Source organism: Anolis carolinensis, chromosome 1 (genome assembly GCF_035594765.1).
Source record: "Anolis carolinensis isolate JA03-04 chromosome 1, rAnoCar3.1.pri, whole genome shotgun sequence".
Classification (NCBI taxonomy): Eukaryota; Metazoa; Chordata; class Lepidosauria; order Squamata; family Dactyloidae; genus Anolis; species Anolis carolinensis.
The window spans coordinates 238,956,442-238,979,645 of NC_085841.1; the positions used below are offsets into that span (position 1 = coordinate 238,956,442).

General features: G+C 41.9%; 1 protein-coding gene across 3 annotated transcripts in view; it reads left to right on the top strand.

The window, feature by feature from the left end:
• obsl1 (obscurin like cytoskeletal adaptor 1) overlaps positions 1-23,204 on the top strand; it is a 75,195-nt gene that overhangs the window by 8,247 nt on the left and 43,744 nt on the right. For 2 of the 3 annotated variants that reach the window (XM_008111858.3, XM_062967236.1), the window contains exons 3-12: positions 1,941-2,210; positions 3,394-3,654; positions 6,158-6,463; positions 6,763-7,038; positions 7,767-8,045; positions 8,656-8,928; positions 11,890-12,165; positions 14,834-15,106; positions 16,901-17,173; positions 20,503-20,775. In XM_008111858.3, the coding sequence (XP_008110065.2) occupies positions 1,941-2,210; positions 3,394-3,654; positions 6,158-6,463; positions 6,763-7,038; positions 7,767-8,045; positions 8,656-8,928; positions 11,890-12,165; positions 14,834-15,106; positions 16,901-17,173; positions 20,503-20,775 (2,760 nt within the window). The remainder of the gene's footprint in view (positions 1-1,940; positions 2,211-3,393; positions 3,655-6,157; positions 6,464-6,762; positions 7,039-7,766; positions 8,046-8,655; positions 8,929-11,889; positions 12,166-14,833; positions 15,107-16,900; positions 17,174-20,502; positions 20,776-23,204) is intronic. The other variant, XM_062967235.1, reaches the window with a different exon arrangement.

Genomic DNA, 23,204 nt, shown 5'->3' on the forward strand with positions numbered 1-23,204 from the left:
TGTCCTGGAACAAGAAAAGATGGAACTGCTTACTTCATCCATTGGTTACATTACATTCACCACTGAGTAATTTTAGAGGGGCCACATTCATTGTGGATTAAGGCGAAGGGCATTCAGATCAGGGGCTATTTTTTTTCCAGAATGGCTTGTGCCTGGCGTCTCTTTTGCTGGAAATTTAAGCACAGGGCACAGCTGTGCCATCTGAGTAAACCCCACCTGTTCTTTCCAGGGTCATTTGCCTTTGCTGTTTCCCACCATTCCATCTCTGTTCTGTGTTCCCTTGGGTTCTTGTGGGGGTGGCAGGTGTCTGTCTCACTGGGCCCCAAAGAGGTGACAGCAAGGGGACTGCTATCGATACCACATGCCACCCACTTAGCACTTTGGCACCTCTCAGAATAACCCCTGGGAGGAGAATCAGGCTGCTGCCCCCCAACTGCTGGTCCACTATAGGATAACAAAGGTGAGGAAGGACCTGGAAACAACTCTGAAAACAGTGGAGCTCTTAACATACATGTTTCCTTTTCCTGTTGTTCATAAACTTGTCTAGCAAAAAATGCGTGTGTGCGTGAGAGAGAGCTATAAAGCCAGTAAATTGATAAATAATGAGATTCCTCAATGCCTACATGCAAGTTATCAATAATTAAGATAAAGGTTTTCCCTTGAAATTAAGTCCAGTCGTGTCTGACTAGGGAAGTTGGTGCTCACCTCCATTTCTAAGCCAAAGAGCCAGCGTTGTCCGTAGACACCCCCAAGGTTGTTACTTTCCCACCGGAGTGGTACCCATTAATCTACTCACATTTGTATGTTTTTGAACTGCTAGGTTGGCAGAAGCTGGAGCTGACAGCGGGCGCTCACTCCGCTCCCCGGATTTGAACCTGTGACCTGCGCCACTGGGGGCTCCTACCAATAATTACCATATATACTTGAGTATAAGCCGACCCGAACATAAGCCAAGACACCTAGTTTTACCACAAAAAACCTGTGAAAACATTGACTCCAGTATAAGCTGAGCTACCAATAAAATTACATTAATTGAGGCATCAGTAGTTAAAATGTTTTTGAATCTTTACATCAAACTGTAATTTAAGATATGACTGTTCAACACTGATTAAATCATTATTTTCATCTTCTTCAATGTAAATGTGCTTATGTATCCTTTTAATAATAATAGAGTGAAATAATAAATGTAATAATAATAATAATAATAATAATAATAATAATAATAATAATAAATGCAGTAAAATAATAAATGTAATAATAATAATAAAAATAGAGTATAATAAATGTAAAAGTAACAACAATAATAGAGTAAAATAATAAATGTAATAATAATAATTAATAGAACAAAATAATAAATGTAACAATACCAATAATAATAGACAAAAATAATAAATATGCCATATATACTTGAGTATAAGCTGACCTGAATATAAGCCCACCAGGACCCTCACTCGAGTATAAGCTGAGGAGGTTTTTTTTTCAGTCCTAAAAAGGGCTGAAAAACTAGGCTTATACTTGAGTATATACAGTACTTATCAGAAAAAGTTCTTTACTTTTTTTCAAGATAGGAAAAATCGTAAGGAATGTCACCTGAATACCAGGAAGTCTTGCTGGCGAATGCATATGTAGATATTCTAGGAAGTTGTAGAAAGACAACGTCCTTGATAGCTTTGGGCTTTGGAGATGCACTTGATGGCTAAAATGGCCCTTTCCAAATGGACAGCAGGGAGTGACAGTGGGTTGTGACTGTGAAACAACACCCTCAGAGTGGAGGCAACAAGGAAGAAATTGAAGTTTGTGTGAGGGAAAAGTGACATTTTGTTTTATTCTTGTACCCTCCAGCCCTTTCCAGACCAAGACCTTGAGAGTTTAGGCTCAGTCTTGGGGTGGATTATGTCCCCTGGTTAGGTTTCAACATATAATCTGCCTCTTGCTCACAGAACCCCGAGTGCGGTTCCAGGCACCTTTGGTGGATGTGGAAGTGCTGGAGAGCCAAGATGCGATATTAGAGTGCCAAGTGCCTGTTGCGACCATCCCTACAGTGTGGTATCTTGAAGATAAGCGACTGCATCCCAGTCCCAAGTACCTGATAGAGGAACAGGGCTTGCTGCGGCGGCTGACGGTGCGAGACGCCCGGGCTGACGATGATGGTATCTACCTATGTGAGATGGAGGGCAAGGGCCGCAGCATTGGAGAGCTCTCAGTCCAAGGTAAGAAGAGTGTGGAAGAAACTTCAAGTGCAAGGGCGGCATGTATACTGTTTTACGTTGAACAACAATTTACTTGAAGGCATTGGGTCTAAATGGAGGGGCAAAATCATAGTCTTTCCTACTACGGCAAATGTAACATGTTTCTATTTCAAATATAATTATTCTTTTAATTGAAATCTATACACATTGATGCATTTATGTAAATTTATACTAAAAGGAGAGGGGTCCTCTTTGATTAGATGGGGCAAAACACATTTTCATGCCCCAAATGTTCAATCTGTTTCTGGGTATATTTGGCCTACTCATTCCAAAAATGGCATCAGTTTGCCCCTATCAGAGATACAGAACATATGTCATCTACCAGTCACCATCTGCTTGACCATAGAAAACCATGAAAACTGTATTGAAGAAACTAGAGATGATACAGTCTAGTAAAGGTAAAGGTTTTCCCCTGACATTAAGTCATGTCCGACTCTGGGGGTTGGTGCTCATCTCCATTTCTAAGCCGAAGAGCCAACGTTGTCCGTAAACACCTCCAAGGTCATTTGGCCAGCATGACTGCATGGAGCGGTGTTACCTTCCCGCCGGAGTGGTACCTATTGATCTACTCACATTGGCATGTTTTCGAACTGCTAGGTTGGCAGAAACTGGGGCTTACAGCGGGAGCTCACCCCGCACCCCGGATTTAAACCACCAACCTTTCAGTCAGCAAGTTCTGCAGTTCGGCGGTTTAATCCCCTGCACCACTGGGAGCTCAATTGATACAATCTATGCAATGCAATTTTCTGAATCAGCACCCCAAATAAGCCCAGGAACAGCCCAAAAACCAAAGACATCAAAATTTATTTTGTTGGACTGTATTATGTATTTCCTTTGGAGTGTGTGATGCAAATGTAGCAATCCTAATTAGGGATTGGGCCTGTGCCATGACAGGGTTACTTTAATAATATCACTGTAGCATTGAAATTGTACTTCTTAAACTATCTGATGTGGTAGGAATGGGCATCTCACTCCTCCTCCCATGTGACAAGTTATCACATCTGCATAATTTCCCAAAAACTCACCGTTGGCCCACACTAAATGGCTGAGACTACCACTGTTCTGCAGACCATTGCTTTTGGGTAGCACTGAATTAGAGCGCTGTTAAAACTGACAATATAACTGCTAAAACCTTGTCCCTCAGGTCTGATAGTGAAGCGGTTGCCGCGAAAGTTAGATGTGATGGAAGGAGAAAATGCTGCTTTTTACGTGGAGACACGTGAACCCGTGGAAGTGCCAAGCTGGGGCCGTAATGGGCAGGAATTGTTGGAAGCGCCACACACCCTCATCAGGAGCTTTGGCAAAACGCATCTCCTTGTGCTGGTGCATGTGTCACGGCATGATGCCGGAGTCATCACTTTCACAGCTGGCGAGTCACAAACTTCAGCACAGCTCCGTGTCAAATGTGAGTTGAGAGAGCTAATGGGATGGGTTGGGGAGGTGAAATCCAGCAACTCACAAAATCTGTTATACCTGTCCAAAAAGCCAGGTAGTGAAACCTATATCTCGTTTAGTTTTATTTTTTTAAAGTATCAGTTTAAAGGCAGTTTGCAACAACACAAAAACCCACTTAACTTACTTATCCTAAAAACCATTTAACTGCCCACTCCTCAACCTCCAAAGGAAAAAAAAAAAGCAAAGAAGCAAGAAAGTAAAGCTGTAAGATCCAGATCCAAGTGCTGGAGGAAAGGAAAAATGTATTTGCTTCATGCAATTTGAAAAAGTTGGGGCAAATGAGCATTCCTGGGGAACATATAATAGGGGAGCTACTATAGGATAATATTCTTCACCACTTTCTGAAAAGTACTTGGTGAAGAAATGGAAAAAGCGGCTTCAGATATCAAATTCAAGGTCAAAGCAACTTTTTAAAGTGGCCTTCCCAGCAATGAGATTCCAAGGCATGGAAGGAATTTTGAGTTAGCTTAAAAATCAATCAACCTGGCTCTAGCTATATTTTTTCTTGAAAGTGTAACTCAAATTGAACTTTACTTAGCAATTTTGCAAAGTTCTGGAAATTGAAAGTTATCCCTCCTGGCAAACTTCATTTTGAACTAGCAAGTTAAAAATAAACACTGCTTTTGACATTACTTTAAGCACCATTTTTTCCTCTCTCTCCTGGGCCCCAGACTCTTTCCTCTGCTCCCCTGGGAGAGTTCTACACAGGCCAGCCACCATTTCTTCGAATGAAAAACCAGGCCAAATACCTATAGGATATAAGAATACAAGGGAAACGTGGGAGGCAGGGGGATAGGAAGCTAAGCTGCAAGCTAGCTATCTGAGACTACCATTGAAATCTGTGAATAACCCTTAATAAAAAGTTCTGGTACTTGGAATGTCCCAGGAACAAAACTGAGCATAAATAGACCACTTTGTAGATTCTCTTCTTTTTATGATGTTCAACAATATTGTGACCCTATTCTCTGGGGTGCATCTACTCATGTGTCTCTTTCTCTTGATGATTCATTTCAGTTTCTGAGGCTGAGATAATGGAGATGTAATAAGGAGAGGAGCCGCTTAATAAGTTGTCATCTCCTTGCTCAAAATAGCATCCTCAAGCTGCTTTCCCATCCAAAGGGGCTAAAGAGGCAATCACTTCCTCCTGCTTTATGTGTTTTTGTTAAGAACTGTTTTTTTTCTTCTCAAAAACAAAAGCAACCCACAAGTCTAAATATTAGGCAGAAAACAAAACTCTGTGTGATATGTGGTCTGGATTTAAACCCAAGTAGTATTTAGATGGGGAGTGTTTCATGGGGTTTCCTTCCTTCCTAAGACTTGTATCCGATGAATTAAGAGATAGGTTGAATTGAACTGTTGATGCTGGGTGCAGCATCTATTTCATCACATGTTCATGTGGCTACAGAATTCTTGGTGATCAGTTAATTGGTGAGCATTTATTGCCTGGTTTCAGGAACTAGTTGAATGAAGGCCAATGATTAGAAATGCATTCTTAACAAGATGGGATGGTGTCCCATGTGCTGCATGGAATTGTAGAATCGTAGAATCATAGAGTTGGAAGAGTCCACATGAACCATCTAGTCCAGTGGTTGAGGTTCTCAACCTATGGGTCCCCATGTCTTCTGGCCTACAACTCCCAGCCAGTTTACCAGCTGTTAGGATTTCTGGGAGTTGAAGGCCAAGACATCTGGGGACCCACAGGTTGAGAACCACTGCTCTAGTCCAACCCTATTCTGCTATGCAGGGAAACCCAATGAAAGCATCCCTGACAAAAAATCTCCAGAGAAGGAGACTCCACCACCCACCTCCTTTATATGAGCAAAATGATAATCGTATTTTGCAGTTACTTCTTCCTATAACAGTATGCCTATTATGTGCACCTCAACCCCGCATTGTCACTAAAGGTCCAAGTAGCCTCTTTAGCAAAGATTCCCTTTCTTCAGGTTAGACTGCTGTGACAATTGTGCAGTCTAGTCTTTTCTGGACAGGAATATCTGATTATTCATATTTATTTATTTATTTATTTACAGCATTTTTACCCCACCTTTCTCACCCGATGGGACTCAAGGCGGCTTACAGGAGTTGGCAAAATTCAATACCCAAAACATAATTATTAAAATAAAAAACAACACATACAAATCAATTAACAATACTATTAAAACACATTATAAAACCTAAAAGCATATATATAGTTAAATCAATTTGTCCGGAACCTCATGCATAAACCTTAATTCAGACCATGTTAGTTCATCATGCTTATTCATTAAATTGTTCATCTAATTTATTCATCTAATTATTCATCTAAGATTGACTGCTATAATATATTGTTCATGAGTCTGCTATCTGAAAACATTTTAGAAACTTCAGTTCATTGATAGGTTATTACCTGGCTGTTGACTGGACCAGTTAGATCATGGGATGAGGTGATAACAGGAGTGACTTATTTTCTTCAGGTGCCAAGAGAATCCCACCAAGTGCACCTGTGGCAGCAAAGATGTGCACATCACGCAGCAATGCTGCTCTCCTAACCTGGTGTCCACCATCTGATATGCACCGGAGTCCACCAAGCAGTTATGTCATTGAGAGGCAGGCCTTGGGAGAGGCCGATTGGGTGTCATGCCTGACCACTGATGTTGCCAGCATGGTTGAAGTTCCAGGTGATGGTGTGCCGCAGGAAGGGGACTACTGTTTCCGTGTGTGTTCTGCCAATCAGTACGGATGCAGTGAACATGTGGAATTCCCAGGGTCTGTTCATCTTGGTAAGCCTTTCTGCCCTCTATTTAGATACATTATGTGGGGAAAATGCCTTTGTTCAAACATGGCTGTTACAAACATCTCTTTCTAGCCTACTTCGAACAGTTAAATTGTGGTTGGGGGGGCGGGGGATATCCAGCAGGGCTGAGCAGAAGGAAAGAAGCGTCTCCTCAATAAGACAATGCAGTTTGCCTTCCATTTCTTTTATTGCACAGTCTGAACTCCAACCCTGCATTCTGGCTGCATGTGTGCATGCACTCTTCATCCCTTTTTATTCTGACTTCCTCAACCTCTGTTCCTACAGTGCCCAAGGCCCGTGTACAAAGAGGACTGCAAGATGTTACAGTTCACACTGGTGGGGATGCTACGTTTTCAGTCCAGCTTTCAATCACCATATCAGGTTGCTGGTTCTTCAACAGAAGAAAGCTAGAAAAGGAAGAAGAAGACCAGCAGTACCAGATCACACACTGTGGAACAGACCATGCCTTGAAAATTAGCCAAGTACAGCTATCTGCCAATGGGTCTGAGGTTCGATTTGAGGCCAATGGTGTAAAGGAATGTGCTGTTTTGCACGTGCAAGGTGACCCTTTAGTTGATTATAGCAGGTCAAAAATCACCCTACCTGTTCTTAATATATTCAAGATATTATCCATAAAAAACTCAGTCCTCTTGCAATAGAGTAATGTATCTTTGTGTTTTGTTATTGAGGCTGTGTCTATGATGGATGCTTAATCAGGGGCCATCTGGAGCATTATGTTTCAGACTGGCCCAGGTTGACTATGATGTTGGCCTAATGGACCAGGTTGAATTCTGTGTGGCTCTGCATCATTGTCCACACATCCCAGCCAGGGTGATGTTGTCCCCACTGGCCTGGCCCATTTTCAGTTGCAATGACCAATGATCCCTCACCAGCCTTGTAGCCCTGAGGAAAACTTGTCCAGTGTACCACCACTTCTGAGGCATTCATAGACAGATGCTTGGACATGTGGTCATTCATCAGCAAGGGAAGGGGGGCGATGTGGATTCTGCTATATGGTGATCAGGCTGAATTGGACCCAGTCCAGCTATTCAAAAGTCTCCAAGGCTGTGTAAATTTCCAGGGAACAATGGACTTTCCCCTGACCTTGCTTAGCTTGGAACAAAGTCCAGGTGAGGCAAAAAAAAAAAAAGTGGATCCTCACTGTAAGTAGCTATATGTTGTCTGGATTGCTAGTACTAGGTTTTGGATGATATCTGATGATTATTTTTGCTAATGGAGATATGACCTTAATGCTTTGTATTGGTTTTTACACATTATGTCGTTTCCAGCCCCACTGGTGCACATCACCCCAGTGCCTGAGGCCAGGAGACTCCAGACACTATTGGCGGGGATGCCCCTGGTCCTGGAGTGTGAGGTCTCCACACCTGATGCTCCCACCTTGTGGTTCAAAGAAGGAAACCCTGTGTCTTTGGATGAGGGTGCTCTTCTTGTCCAATCAGAAGGCTGCATTCGCAGGCTGTTAATTTCCTCAGTCTCATCTTTGGATTCTGGGACATATACCTGTGATGTAGGTGATGATGCCATCACCTTCAGGGTAACTGTGGATGGTAAGTTGTCAGAGATGTTGGTGTAGCAAATTCTGCATTACATCCCCCCCCCCCCACCCAAAAATAAAAGCAGCAGGGAGGGATGTGAGAGGTATGAACTGATTGGAAGATCGATCAGCCTAAAAATAAGGCTATAGCTTTTAAAACAAAACTGCTGCTTGAAAAAAAAGGAGCATATAACAGCTTTTTCTTAACACTTTGGGATTTGTATAGGTTGAGTATCCCTTATGCAGAATTCCAAATCTGAAATACTCCAATCTCTAAAATTGTCTATAAGGGTGGCCGAAATGGTGGCACCTTTGTCTTCTGATAGTTCAACGTACAAAACCATTGTTTCATGCACAAATTATTAAAAGTATTGTGTATAAATTAGCTTCCGGCTATATGTACAAGATGCATATGAAACATACATGGATTTCATGTTTAGATTTGTGTCCCATCCCTAAGATATTTCAGTAGGTACAGTATACAGTATATGTAAAATTGGATAAACTCAACCTGTCTTATCCACTACCTGTAGGAGTTTGGTTTGGAAGCTCATTTTACCTGTCCTTCATTCTGTGAGTGTTGGTTGAATTTCTACCACCATTGTATCATTATACCACTGCAGAGCTTCCTCTGAAGGTTATTCACTCCAATGCCAAAGAAGCCCAAGCTTATGAAGCTGCAGAACGTGTGATGTTGACCTGTGAATTATCCCGCCCTGATGTCCCTGTGCACTGGTACAAGGATGGAGAAGCAGTGGAAGAAAGAGATGGGGTCCTGCTGGAAAGCGAGGGAGCTCTCTGCCGATTGGTCATCACTTCGGCACAAGCACAGGACTCAGGAGAATATATGTGCGACATTGGTGGAGATTCTGTCTTCTTCAACATCACTGTTACAGGTCAGCCATTTTCCCCAGATTAAGATGAACCCACAAAATGTGTCTCAAAGCTCTTCATGTGTGTAGGAGCCTTCACTTGAGTTTTCTATCGAAAAGTGCAGGGGATCCAGCCTTTTGCATCTAGCCACTCTTAAGTGTGCCTCTGGCTCAATGCTATGGAGCCATGGGAGCTGTAATTTTACAAGGTCTTTAGCCTTCAATGCTAAAGAGAGCTGGTGACTCACCAAACTTCAAATCCCATGATTCCACAGCATTGAACCATAGTAGGTCAAGTGGTGTCAAAACTACATTAATCCTACAGTGTGGATCTTACCCCAAGCCTTCAGAAAACATTCTCTCTCATTCTATTATTGTGAGGCTGGGATAAATTGTAAAACATTTTAGTTGCAGAAAATGTCTATGATAATGATAAATAATAAGAGTTCTACAGTGATATCTTTATACATGACTCTTCGGGTGACTTTGCCAGGTATATACAGGCTTGCATCTTCAGAATAATTATTTCATTCATTCCTGTGGCTGTTACGAAGAGGGTTTTAGCATCTTCATTTTGCAAAATGAATTACAGAGGCCAAGGGAGAAAACTTGCCTGAGGCAAGACAATAACTTATGATTGAGCAGAGATTTAAACCTAGGCCTCCAATTCCAAAGATCTAGAATCATGGCTTCTTTGCACAACTCAGTTGTCAAAGGAAAACGTAGTTTCAATAGGTATCATGAAATCCTTTCATTGACAAGATACAAGGGTAAATGTTGAACATACTGAGGTACTGCTCACTCTGCCATTTCCTGCCCTGCTTGATCTATATACTTTTATTTAGGGCGATGTGTTTGCTGTCTCTTTGATTAAGAGGCTGTACCTGCTCCTCCTGAAGGAACAAAACCAAATCTCCTTTGAAGGAAGCTTTTAGGGCATCTGCAGCAGCCACTTTATTTCACTCAAATTTCATTCCTACTAAGCAAGATAGTCAAACAGGTTTTTTTCACCCGTCCCTCTCCCTCATGATAAAATATGATTACGAAAGAAAAAGAAAACATGGTGTTATCAAAACCACAAAACCCAAAACAGAGCCCAAAGCCTGTGGCTCTGAGTGTACCCAGGCATGGAGCTGGCAACTGACCTTTCCCCCAGAAACCCAGTTCCAGGTGACTCCTAGTTTGAACTTGCTAAATTGCATAAAGCACATACACATACAAGTGCAAATCTCATATACTGTGGAACTAACATTAGACCCAGATCAAGAGGGTCGTGGAAATCACTCAACACCCAGCCAAACCCTCTTCATGAGAATGCATTCATACCTTGCCAACACCCTGCCATTCATTGTTAAGCCAGACGAAACCCATTGTCTTGTCTGAGCAGCCGGAACGGAGTCATTAGCACACATTAACCCCAAACTTTACCCACATTCCTCCCTTCGGGACCCATGAGAGGCAAATCAAGAAACAGTCACAAACTTCAAATAGAGCAATGACAGTTTATTAAAATTCCCATGAAGAAGCCAATTGACTGCAGCTCAAGACTGCATGTCTGACCAAGCAGTGCATACGATAGATCCTAGCCAGACCAGGCTATCATCATCATCATCATCATCATCATCATCATCATCATCATCATCGTATTATGTTTATTTATACCCCACTTTTTCTCTTCACAAGGAGATTCAAAGCAACTCAAACACTCAGGGTGGCGAACGGCCTTTGCTTTGAACTGTTGTCAACTCCTATAAATGTGTCTTTTATGTTTTCAATGCCTGACATCAGTTTTTGAAAGTGCAAACTCTGCTAGCACTCACTTTGGACAAGGTGAATAAAGCTGCTTTTCTTTTGCCTTCAACCCATTTGTGTCTCATTTGGTTTTTGGAGCTTGGCACACTGGGCCTCTGAACCCCTGGTTCTTGCAGGAACCGAAATCACTTATCTCAAAGTTTAGATCCCCCTGGAAAAACCAATTATACTTTCTGAATAACAACAACAATTTTTATTGTTACACACCTCAATTCACAGTTAAAACGTATCACAATGAAATGCATACAATAAAATGCACATATTAGAAGACATTATAAATGAAGACCTAAATATAGTTGGTAGTTACCAAAGAAAAAACTCAATACTCAGAGTTTATAGATTTCTGCAGATAGCAAATCCCAGGTATAGGCATTGTCACCCCATATGGTAGAATACAAAGGGCATATACATAAGGAGAGAGCAAAAATCAAACAAGCTCCATGTACTAATTGATGGTCAATTACTGTATTTATATGCTAGGCTTTATAGAAGTTTGTTTAAAGAAATAAACAGCTAACAATCAATTAGCCCATCAAGCTTGTTTTTTATTGTTTACCACATACGGATTCCAATGCATTACATTATCATCAACAATACCCATTTGAACCTTAAAAAAATATTAAGTTTCCTTGGACTGAAAATTTATAAAACAACCTCCCATATTTGAGGACAAAAAATTAATTGCCTCTTTGACCATAATTTTTCCTGGAAGTATCAAGGATGGTTATACCTGAATATGTTTCTTTTATTAATTTTGTTCCTATATTATATAAAAAAAATAAGATTAAGACTGATTCAAAAACATGTGTTTAATTTAAACTGATTTGGGAAGTGGCGATAAAAAATCCTTGGTAATGTCTGGAGTTTCCTGTTAATACTTTAGAATGGACAAAATGTCAAGTAGATCTCAAAAATAAAATTGGTTTGTACAGGAACAAAACCTGGGACTACTAGAGACTTTTATCTGGAGAGGCTCTCAGAAAGCAGAAAATAAGATAATTAAATGTGGCTGCTCTAGCTGACTGAAATAGTTGCAAGCTGTGGGAACTTGGCTGGCTTATACCTCATTATGTCCCCAAAGTTTGCCCTTTTTATGAGTCATCTTCCAATTGTGGAGGTCCATCAGACATTTGTGGTAACTAGGGTATCTTATAATGTGTTTTTGTTCCCCAGAACCTCCTGTAACTGTTGTAAAATCCAATGCTGAAGATGCCCATGCCTACCAGGTTTCCCAGCATGTGGTCTTAAGTTGTGAGTTGTCCCGTCCCAATGCTCCTGTTGTTCGCTGGTACAAAGATGGGGAAGAGGTGGAAGAAAGTGATGGCTTCCTTTTGGAGAGAGAGGGCTCACACTGCCAGCTGACCATTCCCTCTGCACAGATCCACGATACAGGAGAGTTTGTCTGCGATGTGGGTGGTGATTCTGTTTTCTTCAATATTACTGTCACAGGTGAGAAATGTCCTCTGCTAAACTTCCTGCATAGTGTACATTACTCATTACTTTTGTATCATTGTAATGAGCCTGACATTTGCTAAGGGGATGGGTCAAGGTTGTCTGCCTGGTTCACAAAATACTATTACACATCTCTAAATATACAGTGCTCACTACTTCGCGATTCACTTTTTGCGGATTCATTGTTTTGCGGTTTTTCAATAAACTCTAAAAGACTATTATAAATCATAAAAAATTACAATTTACAGCCTGAGGAAGGGAGGAAGGAGAAGCCAAACGTAGAGAAAAAGAGCCTAAGTGGCAACAGGAGGAGAAGGAGGCTATTTATCAACACACGATTGGTTGATAAAGACTTAAAATAGTGTATAACTACTAAAATAATGTATAAATATTAAAATAAATATAGCGTCTCTACTTCACAGGTTTTCACTTATTGCGGGTGGTCCTGGAACCTAACCCCAGCGATAAGTGAGGGAACACTGTAAGACATTTCAGATTTCTCTTAGCATAAATTTATTTCCTTTAGCTTGGCATAGAAGATCACCCAGTTAGTTGTTAGAGACTGGGAAGGAGGACTAGCTTCTTTTGATGTTTCTGGAAGTGGAGAGAAAACATGGTAGATATTTCTTTGAATCTTTAATATACAATCTGTTGCTTGAGATTACTTTTAGACTTCATCGGTATGGGAAAGATATGCCCAGCACCAGCCGAGAACTCAGTGAATATATTTTAAGGATCCCAGTCACACGCTCACCCATGAGCAGGCAGGTTTCTATTAATTGAAGGCAGTGTGTATGCTTTTTGCCTACTACAAAATACCTGCTGCATCCATTAATTACCAATAAAATATTATTTTATTGCAGTGTTAGTTTCGCGTTGCCATCTTAGGGTGACCTGCCTCTTCTTCTATCCCTTTAAAGCCAAGCAGTGACAGTTGGGGTGGATGGAAGACTTTTCATCTGCTTCTGGGGCCTAGGCATGATATAGCTGTGATTGCCTCTTCTTTTGTTCCTCCGAGGTCAGGGCAGTGGCAGCTGCGATCTGTGTGTGTGTGTCTTTTTTCTTTTGGAGAGGGAGGGGGGCTTTCATTTGTTTCTGGGCTTAAGGACAATGGAGCTGTGCTTGCCTCTTCCGTTCTTTTCTATGGTTCCATTCCATTGGTCCCCTGATTATTGTTATTGGGTGCTTCCAGATAGCATCAAAACATGGGTTTTAAAAGAGGGGCAAAAAATCCCTTGGGATCTCGGAGTAGGTCCCCACTCAGACCTGCCAGTTCCAGGATTTCTTCCTCCGCTGTTCTCACTGGCCTCCCTTCTCTGTCTTGGGGAAAAATTGCAGGGCAGATGAAGGACATCTGTTGGAAGTTTTTAAAAAAAGGATACGATTATGCACTGATCCGTATATCCTCATATGAGCAACCTAATTTAATAGATACAAGCATATTCGCTTGTGCGCATATACATAAAAAGGTAAAGGTTTCCCCTGACATTAAGTCCAGTCATGTCTGACTCATCTCCATTTCTAAGCTGAAGAGCCGGCGTTGTCCATAGACACCTCCAATGTCATGTGGTCGGCATGACTGCATGGAGCGCTGTTACCTTCCCGCCGGAACGGTACCTATTGATCTACTCACATTGGCATGTTTTTGAACTGCTACGTTGGCAGAAGCTGGAGCTAACAGTGGGTGCTCACTCCGCTCCCGGGATTTGAACCTGCGACCTTTCGGTCTGCAAGTTCAGCAGCTCCTTGCTTTAACACACTTCGCAACCGGGGCTCCCGATCAGCGCATAACAGAGGGAATTTAAAGAAAAAAAAACCTTCTGCTGGATTTCTCCCTTTCTCTAATTATTTATTAAAGCTTTCTTTGCAATGTTACAGTGTCTACAGTGTAAAATAAAGTGTTTCAGAGAGTTCTAATGGCTCTCCATTCATGCTTCTTTTCAATCAGCAATGTGTCAGTTTGACAGCCCAGTCAGCTGATCAGCTGTTTTGGTCTTTTTAAAAGGGACGGAAATCAACTGGAGAAGTCTCCACGGGGGAAGAGAAAGAAAACACGAGTTTTTTTGGCATCCGCAGTCACACAGACATGTGAAGATCCACATCTTTCAGCCAGAAACCGGGATAAAAGGGGACCTTTTTTATCCTGCAGTTTCTCTTCTTTGTAGCAAATCAGCATGCATTTAGCATTGATGTTGTGTAGCCACCCGCCCCTTTTTGAAATGGGAACTCCAGTGTTTAAAACCCTGTCTGGATGGACCCATGGTGTACCTTCAAGTTGTTTCCAACTTATAGCAACCCTATGGCAAGCCTATCACAGGGTTCCCTGGGGCCTAGAGTATGTGACATACCCAGGGTCACCCAGTGGGTTTTCATGGCTGAATGGGGATTTGAACCATAGTCTCCAGAGTTTCAGCACAACACTCAAACGACTGTGCCACAATGGCTGTTACTAACTATCAGATTAGAAAATTAGCATCCATCATAAGTGAATGTCTAGTGCAGTATGGTTTTTGGCAATTTGGCAGTGTCTCTTCAGAAATAGTTCTTTCCAAACTCTTCTTGGAGATATTTGGGACAGAGCTTGATATCTTCCACATGCAAAAAAATGGTTTTCCTCTAAATTGTGATCCCTTCTCCAATATTGGATGTGTTTATTATATTGCAGAACCTCCTGTCCAGGTTGTGAGCTCCAATACAGATGAACCTCATACCTATCAACCCTTGGATCAGGTGACATTGACCTGTGAACTGTCCCGCCCTAATGTTCCTGTTCACTGGTACAAAGATGGGGAAGAAGTAGAGGAGAGAGAGGGTCTTCGGCTAGAGAGTGAAGGGTGCCACCACAGACTGGTCATTGCCTCTGCTCAGGTGCAAGACACAGGAGAATTCGTATGTGATGCAGGTGGCGACTCGGTCTTCTTCAACATTACTGTTACAGGTCAGTGAGATCGATTGCTTTTCCTTGGACATAGATTTCAGCCAGGAGTGAGCAAAGTGCATTGCTTGCTACCATTCCTAAATTTCCCTGCACTGTTTTTTACCTAGAAACGAGGATGAAAAAATAATGGTTTCCTCAGAAAACAAGAATAGTTTCTGATGTGTCCCAGTTAATTTCTCCTCTTGTTGTATTGATTTGACTAATATCTGCTGGTCGAGAATGATGGGATTTGTAGACTTATACATCTGAAACGGGCCAAGTTGGGTAAGGCTGCTTGTATGGGGATTCAGACATTATCCTATTTGCTCTCTGCACCCATCAGCCGTTGCCAGACTGTAAGTCAGCATTTCTCAGCCTGGGGGTCGGGACCTCGGGGGGGGGGGGGGCTTGTGAGGGGGTTACAGAGGGGTCACCGAAGACCATCAGAAAACAAATATTTCTGATGGTTTTAGGTGACCATTTTGGAAGCGAAGGCTGAAGATCTCTCCGCCTGTCCTTTGGTTCAATTCTATCATTGGTGGGGTTCAAGGGGCTCTTTGATTGTAGGTGAACTGTAAATCCCAGCAACTACAACCCCCAAATGTCAAAGTCTATTTCCCCCAAACTCCACCAGTGTTTACATTTGAGCATATTGAGTATTCCTGCCAAATTTGGTCCAGATCCATCATTGTTTAAATCCACAGCGCTGTTGAACTACAACTCCAAAACTCAAAGTCAATGCCCACCAAACCCTTCCAGTATTTTATGTTGGTCATGGGAGTTCTGTGTGCCAAGTTTGGTTCAATTCCATCATTGATGGATTTCAGAATTCCCTTTAATTTTAGGTAAACTGTAAATCCCAGCAACTGCAACTACAGTATTTTCTGTTGTCTCACTCCCATTCTTAACTATGAGTTGTTTGTAAGTTAGATGTTTGTAACTCAGGAATTGTCTGTATATAGATGTCTACATGGTAACACATCTGAAAATGTTGTTTGGCACTTCCTCAAGGAAAGTTGGATTACATGGCTTGTGTACATTACAGAGTTGCACTCATCACACCACAATGTAGAGGAGTCATTTTTAATGATGGGCAAATATCCCAATGGGCTTATTTTCTAAATGCATTGGAAGCTGCTTCTTTGACTTGAATTTGAGTCTCTTTTCTAACTTGTGCATGTTTGATGCTTAAAAAACTATAGCACTGGTACCCAACTGGGACTAATCCTTAGATCCCACATCCCCTCCTCCTGGGCAATGTTCATGAAAGTCTATTAAACAATTTCAAGTTCTCGTAATCCCCACAGGCTTTGTCTTGACTCATTAACAAACCATCCTACTTTCCAGGAATAGCTGAATTCTAATGTACTCTTATGGGGAGATCTAAGAGTTTTAAGCTAGTTAATTTTCTCTGCACATAGCATCTGCTTGATAGTTGGATCTAGGGAGAAAAATAAGGCCCTACCAATATGGAGTTCTGAGCTAGACCCTGTATGTGTTGTCGAAGGCTTTCATGGCTGGGATCACCGGGTTGTTGTGTGTTTTCTGGGCTGTATGGCCATGTTCCAGAAGTATTCTCTCCTGACGTTTCACCCACATATATGGCAGGCATCCTCAGAGGTTGTAAGGTGTACATGTGGGCGAAACGTCAGGAGATAATACTTCTGGAACATGGCCATACTGCCCGGAAAACAAACAACAACCCTAGACCCAGTATATTTGATTTTGACAATTCCCTTCTGGTTTCCAGTATTCGGTGTGTATGTGTGTGTGTGTAAATTGTTTCTTACTATTTCTACCGAACTCTGTTCACAGAACCTCCAGTAAAGGTTGTGCTCTCTAATGCGGATGAGGCTCATGCCTACCGGGTCGGGGAGCGTGTGGTGCTGTCCTGTGAGCTGTCTCGCCCAGATGCTCCTGTGTGCTGGTACAAAGATGGAGAAGAGGCGGAAGGAAGGGAGGGCCTCCTGATGGAAAGAGAGGGCCGGCATTGCCAGCTAATCATACCCTCAGCTCAGGTCCAAGATTCAGGGGAGTTTCTGTGTGATGCGGGTGGTGATTCTGTTTTCTTCAACATCAGCATTGCAGGTAAGAGGATCAATGGTTTTGCCTTAGAAAATAAATGTTCACTGGGACATTTGTTCTCATCTGTTTCACACTAGCTATGCTGCTGAAAGTGGGCTTGACAATCCAGTGATTATTTTTTTAGGTCCCTCCTGCAGTTGTTCACTAAATGCCAATGGGCAAAACAGAGGTACAGTAGAGTCTCACTTATCCAACATTCGCTTATCCAATGTTCTGGATTATCCAACACATTTTTGTAGTAAATGTTTTCAATACGTCGTGATATTTTGGTGCTAAATTTGTAAATACAATAAATACTACGTAGCATTACTGCATATTGAACTACTTTTTCTGTCAAATTTGTTGTATAACAGGATGTTTTGGTGCTTAATTTGTAAAATCATAACCTAATTTGATGTTTAATAGGCTTCTCCTTAATCTCTCCTTATTATCCAACATATTCGCTTATCCAACGTTCTGCCGGCCCATTTATGTTGGATAAATGAGACTCTACTGTACCGGTAATTATTAATGGGGAGGCTGGAGGGTAGTCACCTGGCAAGATAAGCACTTTTGGACCCAGACAGCTTTGGGCTGAGTAGGAAAGAGGCTCCTGAATATGAATGAAAGTGAGGGATGTGAGGAAAGGGCTCTTATCCTGCCCTCCTTCCTCTTCATGCAGGCTAGAAAGAGACCTTGGGGGGCCTAGCTCACCAATGGGCCAGTTAACAATGTTAGTGGCAGTCATGAAGCCATATGAGAAGCAGGGATGAAGGTGAGGTGTGAAGGTGAGGTGTGGCAGAGCTTTCTACTTTGTTGTAGTGTCAGATTGCTTTGCTTGTCAGCTGCAGGAAAAACTATCAAGGAGTCCAGATTCACTTCTTGGTCCTCCCAGTGGCAATTGTGAGTCCCTGGTAGACCAGTTAAAATCATTATGCAGGATTTCCAAGATTGTATATTATTACTATAATAATAAAATTATTATTATTATTATTATTGACACAACGACGTTGTATGACACAGCAAACAAGATAGATATGCTGGATTTCGTTTCACAAAACCACAAGTCAAACACTTCCCAAGTGTCTAGGACTATGTGATGTATTTTCGGATGATGCGTGCAGATCCCAGCAGGGTGGCCTTTTGCAGTTGGCAGATCGTAATTTTGTCAATGTCTATTGTTTCCAAATGCCGGCTGAGATCTTTTGGCATGGCACCCAGTGTGCCCATCACCACCGGGACCACCTGCACTGGTTTCTGCCAGAGTCTTGAGGTCCTGATAGCGGCTGAGTTTTTCCTGTTGTTTTTCGTCAAAAGGAAATGGTCAAATAGCGATACTACTGAGAGAGATAAAAGCATATGTAACATGTTCAGGCCTCAGATTCCCATCAGCACCACCCCAGGTCCAATAATTTATACCATCCCCCTTCTCTCTTGACTTTGCACGCAGTGGTGCTTCTAATGACACTTTGGTGCATCAAAGTCAGTAGAGATGAGGAAGAGAACACAATTGCCATGCTGGTCTAGGATGCTGCCCCATATCATTGAGCTGGTACTTTTTGTTTGGACAGTAAGCATTGAGCTGGGGGACACCTGCTCGGACCCCTGGCCTTTGACTTGTGGGGTCTCGCAAGGTTCCATTCCCTCCCCCATGCTTTTCAACAACTACATGAAACCGCTGGGGGAGGTCATCCGGGGTTTTGGAGTTTGGTGCCATCTCTACGCAGATGAAACCCAACTCTACTACTCTTTTCCACCAAACTCCAAGGAAGCCGCTCAGACCCTAAACCGGTGCCTGGCAGCTGTGTCGAACTGGATGAGGGCTAACAAGTTGAAGCTTAATCCTGACAAGACAGAGGCCCTCCTGGTCAGTCGTGGGACCAATTGGGGTATTGGGTGACAACCTGTGCTCGACGGGGTTGCACTCCCCCTGAAGGCGCAGGTCCGCAGTCTGGGGGTCCTCCTGGATTCATCTCTGGCGCTTGATGCCCAGGTGTCAGCGGTGGCCGGGAGGGCCTTTGCACATTTAAAACTTGTGCGCCAGCTGCGACCATACCTCGAGAAGTCTGACTTGGCCACGGTGGTCCATGCCTTAGTTACATCCAGACTGGATTACTGCAATGCTCTCTACGTGGGGCTGCCCCTGAAGACGGCCCGGAAACTCCAACTGGTTCAAAGATCGGCAGCCAGATTTCTAATGGAGGCCGGCTATAGGGAGCACACAATGCCCCTATTAAAGCAGCTCCACTGGCTGCCGATAAACTGCCGGGCCCAATTCAAAGTGCAGGTTTTGACCTATAAAGCCCTACACGGCTCAGGCCCTACCTATCTTCGTGATCGCATCTCCTCCTATGAGCCAGTGCGGACCTTGAGATCTTCCAGGGAGGCTCTTCTCGCACTCCCACCACCGTCTCAAGTGTGACTGGTGAGGACGAGGGAACGAGCCTTCTCGACAGTGGCCCCCCGGCTCTGGAATGCATTGCCAAAAGTGATCAGGCAATCCCCTACATTATCCAATTTCCGTAAGGAACTGAAGACCTGGTGGTGTCGGCAGGTTTTTGAGTAATTACATTGGACTACCGCCGATTTCTGGGCCTGAATATATTGCACAAGATTTCCCTAGCCTAAAATGATACATTTTAATATATTGGTTTTATGGTTCCCGTCCTCTTGGTCTGGTCATGTACATGTGATTTATTGTTATAATTGTATTGTTTTACTTTGTTTAATAATGTGTATTATGTTGTTATGTAATGTTTGTGTTTGCTTTTATGACTGTAAACCGCCCTGAGTCCCATTCGGGAGATAGGGCGGTATATAAATAAAGTTTTATTATTATTATTATTATTATTATTATTATTATTATTATTATTATTTGCTGTAGGAAATTCATGACCAGAGGAATTGTAAAGAACCTCTTACATTGTAAATACCAAGTTTCTGGTGGCCAGACATATGCTGAATTTGAACACAGGGGTTATGTTTTGAGCTGTTCTGGCAACCAAGGCATTCTATTCTCCATTAGTTAACAAATTCCTGCTGTAGAGCAGTATCAATGGATGATCCTGAGTTTTTAATGTTTTGCAAAAAGATAATATTTTCTTTAATTTCACTCTGTCTTTCTGTATATGTATGTGTGTGAAAGAGAGAGACTCATGTGCACAAGCACATCCCCCAACACAAAACAGCGTTGTTTCCCATAACATATTGGTTCCTTCTGCCTTCTGTATACCATCTTGGCTGTAAAAACAAATACTGTCTGCAGAGCATCCTCGCTTTTTTGCTCCCTGGTTTGTTCTCCAGCCTCCTGCTAATCCTGAAACTTTGTGTGCTTTCTCTCTCATATACCATAGAGCCACCTGTGAAGATTGTGCACTCCAATGCAGATGTAGCCCACACTTATCAAGCCTCAGACCGTGTTGTGCTGTCTTGTATGGTGTCCTGCCCCAAAGCCCTCGTTCGCTGGTACAAAGATGGGGAGGAAGTTGAGGAGGGGGAAGGCCTACTGTTAGAGAGTGAAGGCCCCTATCAACGGCTCATCCTTCCCTCTGCACAGGTGCAGGATACGGGGGAGTTTGTGTGTGATACGGGCACTGACTCTGCCTTCTTCACTGTCTCTGTTGCAGGTGAGGAATGTGAAATGGCTCCTGTCTTAGGTTTGTTTTCCTATATATTTTTAAGATTTCTACTTCAATCCAAGTACAGAGGAGCATCTGTAGGTGATAATACTTAGCTATTGTATTATCTCAGACTTGGCATAAAGCAATTTCTGACGTGCCTAGATTTAGCTTCATTTTTCTAGACTGGAACAACCTTTGACCTGTCTCCCTGAACAAAATATTAAAAGTCAGATTTGGTTTATGCTACCATAATTTACATTGTGCCCCATTATCACTTGTCTTAGTGATAAATACTATGATTGTTGTTCAAGAGAGGAGAGGACTTGGTTTATCTTGTAGTAAGAATAGTACTCAGATGGTCTTTCCTGTGGTACGTTCTGAGAAATGATCATTCTTTCTCACAAAGGAAATTACCTTATACTGTGACAGGCAATTAATCTCTCTAGTTCAGCAGTGGGTGACACTGCCAATCATAATGGAAGACCTGTTTAGTACTGTCTACACTGCCTGTTAAACCATTCTGCAGAATTTCAGACAGAAGTCCTTTACAGCCATACCCCAAGATTTACAATTGAGCACCAGCATTGGCTGGTGCTAAAATCAATGGATGAACCCTCTTTCCGACAGCAAGCGTCAAAGAACTCTGGGTTCAGATTTCTGTTAATTGACTTGTTTTTTTTTAAGTGGAGGGAGAATCAGAAGATAAGTCTGGTACCTTCACAAGTCAGCCAAGAGCTTGAGAGACAAACTGGAATATTTTAATGTTTTTCCCAAAAAAGTCTAAATGAAAGTACAATGTGTAATTGAATCTATATTAAAAGGCAACTAGATGTTTATGAGAACATGAAATTAAAAAGCAATGAAAATAGCTAAAAGCTATTTTCTTTTATATATATCATATTTATATATATCATATTTCCATTCCTGTGAATGAGTTACAAGATACATAGAAAACATGATGGCTGAACATCAGCATGACCTTCCACTTGCCATCAGCTCTGGCCAAGCAGGGCAATAGTGAGGGATGGGAGCAGAAGCTCATCAAAATGTGGAAGGAGGTTACAAGTTCCTCATGCCCACCTGATTCAAATATGATATGTGTATTATTTGCTTTCCAACATACGTCTTGTAGCATATTTTTATTTGTGTGACATATAAGTGCCTGACTATATGGACACAGGCTAGGAATATCAGCATATATGAATCTCTACAGAGCAGATTATGTGGAGATGGGCTTTAGGAGAGCTGCTATAATCTATACGTCTATGCTGCTAACTTCTATCCAAAGAGCAGGGAGTTAGCAGATGTCTCTTCTTTTGGCTGGCAGTCTTGTTTTTCCTCCTTGAATTCTAGATCCATGGGGGTGGTGTTTTGTAAACCTACCTTTTTGTAAACTAACAGTTTGATGAACCTACCTGATTTTGTCAGACTGTAGTGCTGAAACATTTTACTGTGATGACACAGATGGAACTATTTATATTCTAGAGGTGTGGGTACAAAAAGCAGGTGTTAGGACAACAAAAGTATTTTGCTAATGGTAGAAACCTATTCAGTTGATTGAAATGAACATATGAAGATTCTGAATGTGTTCATTTCAACCAAATTTGAAGAGTTTCAGGGAGAGTGTGGAATAGACCAAATATGCATGTCTTTTACTCAATGTTTGGTTTCTAGAAACAATTCACTGAGAAGAAAATGAGCTCAGAGGAAACCCTGGGAAGGGGAAATTTGGGTTCCTTTTTTCTCCAAGAGGCAAAATGTCCAGCTACTCAACTATTCCATGGAGGCCCTCTTATCATTTACCCCATAAACAGAGTTTAAAAGTCAGAAGAGAGAACTTCATGGTACAAGTGCTTTCCCAGAAACATTTACAGATTCTCCTGGGAAGGCATACTTCTGCAAATCTATTGGATAGGAGTCATGCTCACGAATCAGTAATGGTGCTGTAGCAGCACACCGATTAATGATACCTTCCTCTTCCAACCCCAACAGAAGATTTCAACATCATGTACATGCCCTATACTCTATAGTATATCAAATGGATATATGTAGTAAACAACCAACAAAGATGATAAAGAATCAAAGCAAACTCTTAAAAGCAAATATTTTCCCAATGGGCAATCAAGCCAGAGAAGTGAATTACAAGTCACCTGAAAGTTACTGCAGGCAGTTTTAAATTGAATTACCTTCTGCACACCCCTTTGAATATCAATTCTTTATTCAATACCTATTCAATTACATATTGTGCTTTCATTTTAACTTCCCAGTAAGTTAATTTAAACTTCTTAGGTTGTCTGTCAGATTCACAGTTTTTTCAATAAGCTCATCATCAGGGAACTGACTTCAACTCTGGATTATTTCCAATATACTATTCACAGAAAACTTTGGGCTAGCATTACAAAGTGCTATAACTGGAGATACACGTCACTTTAACT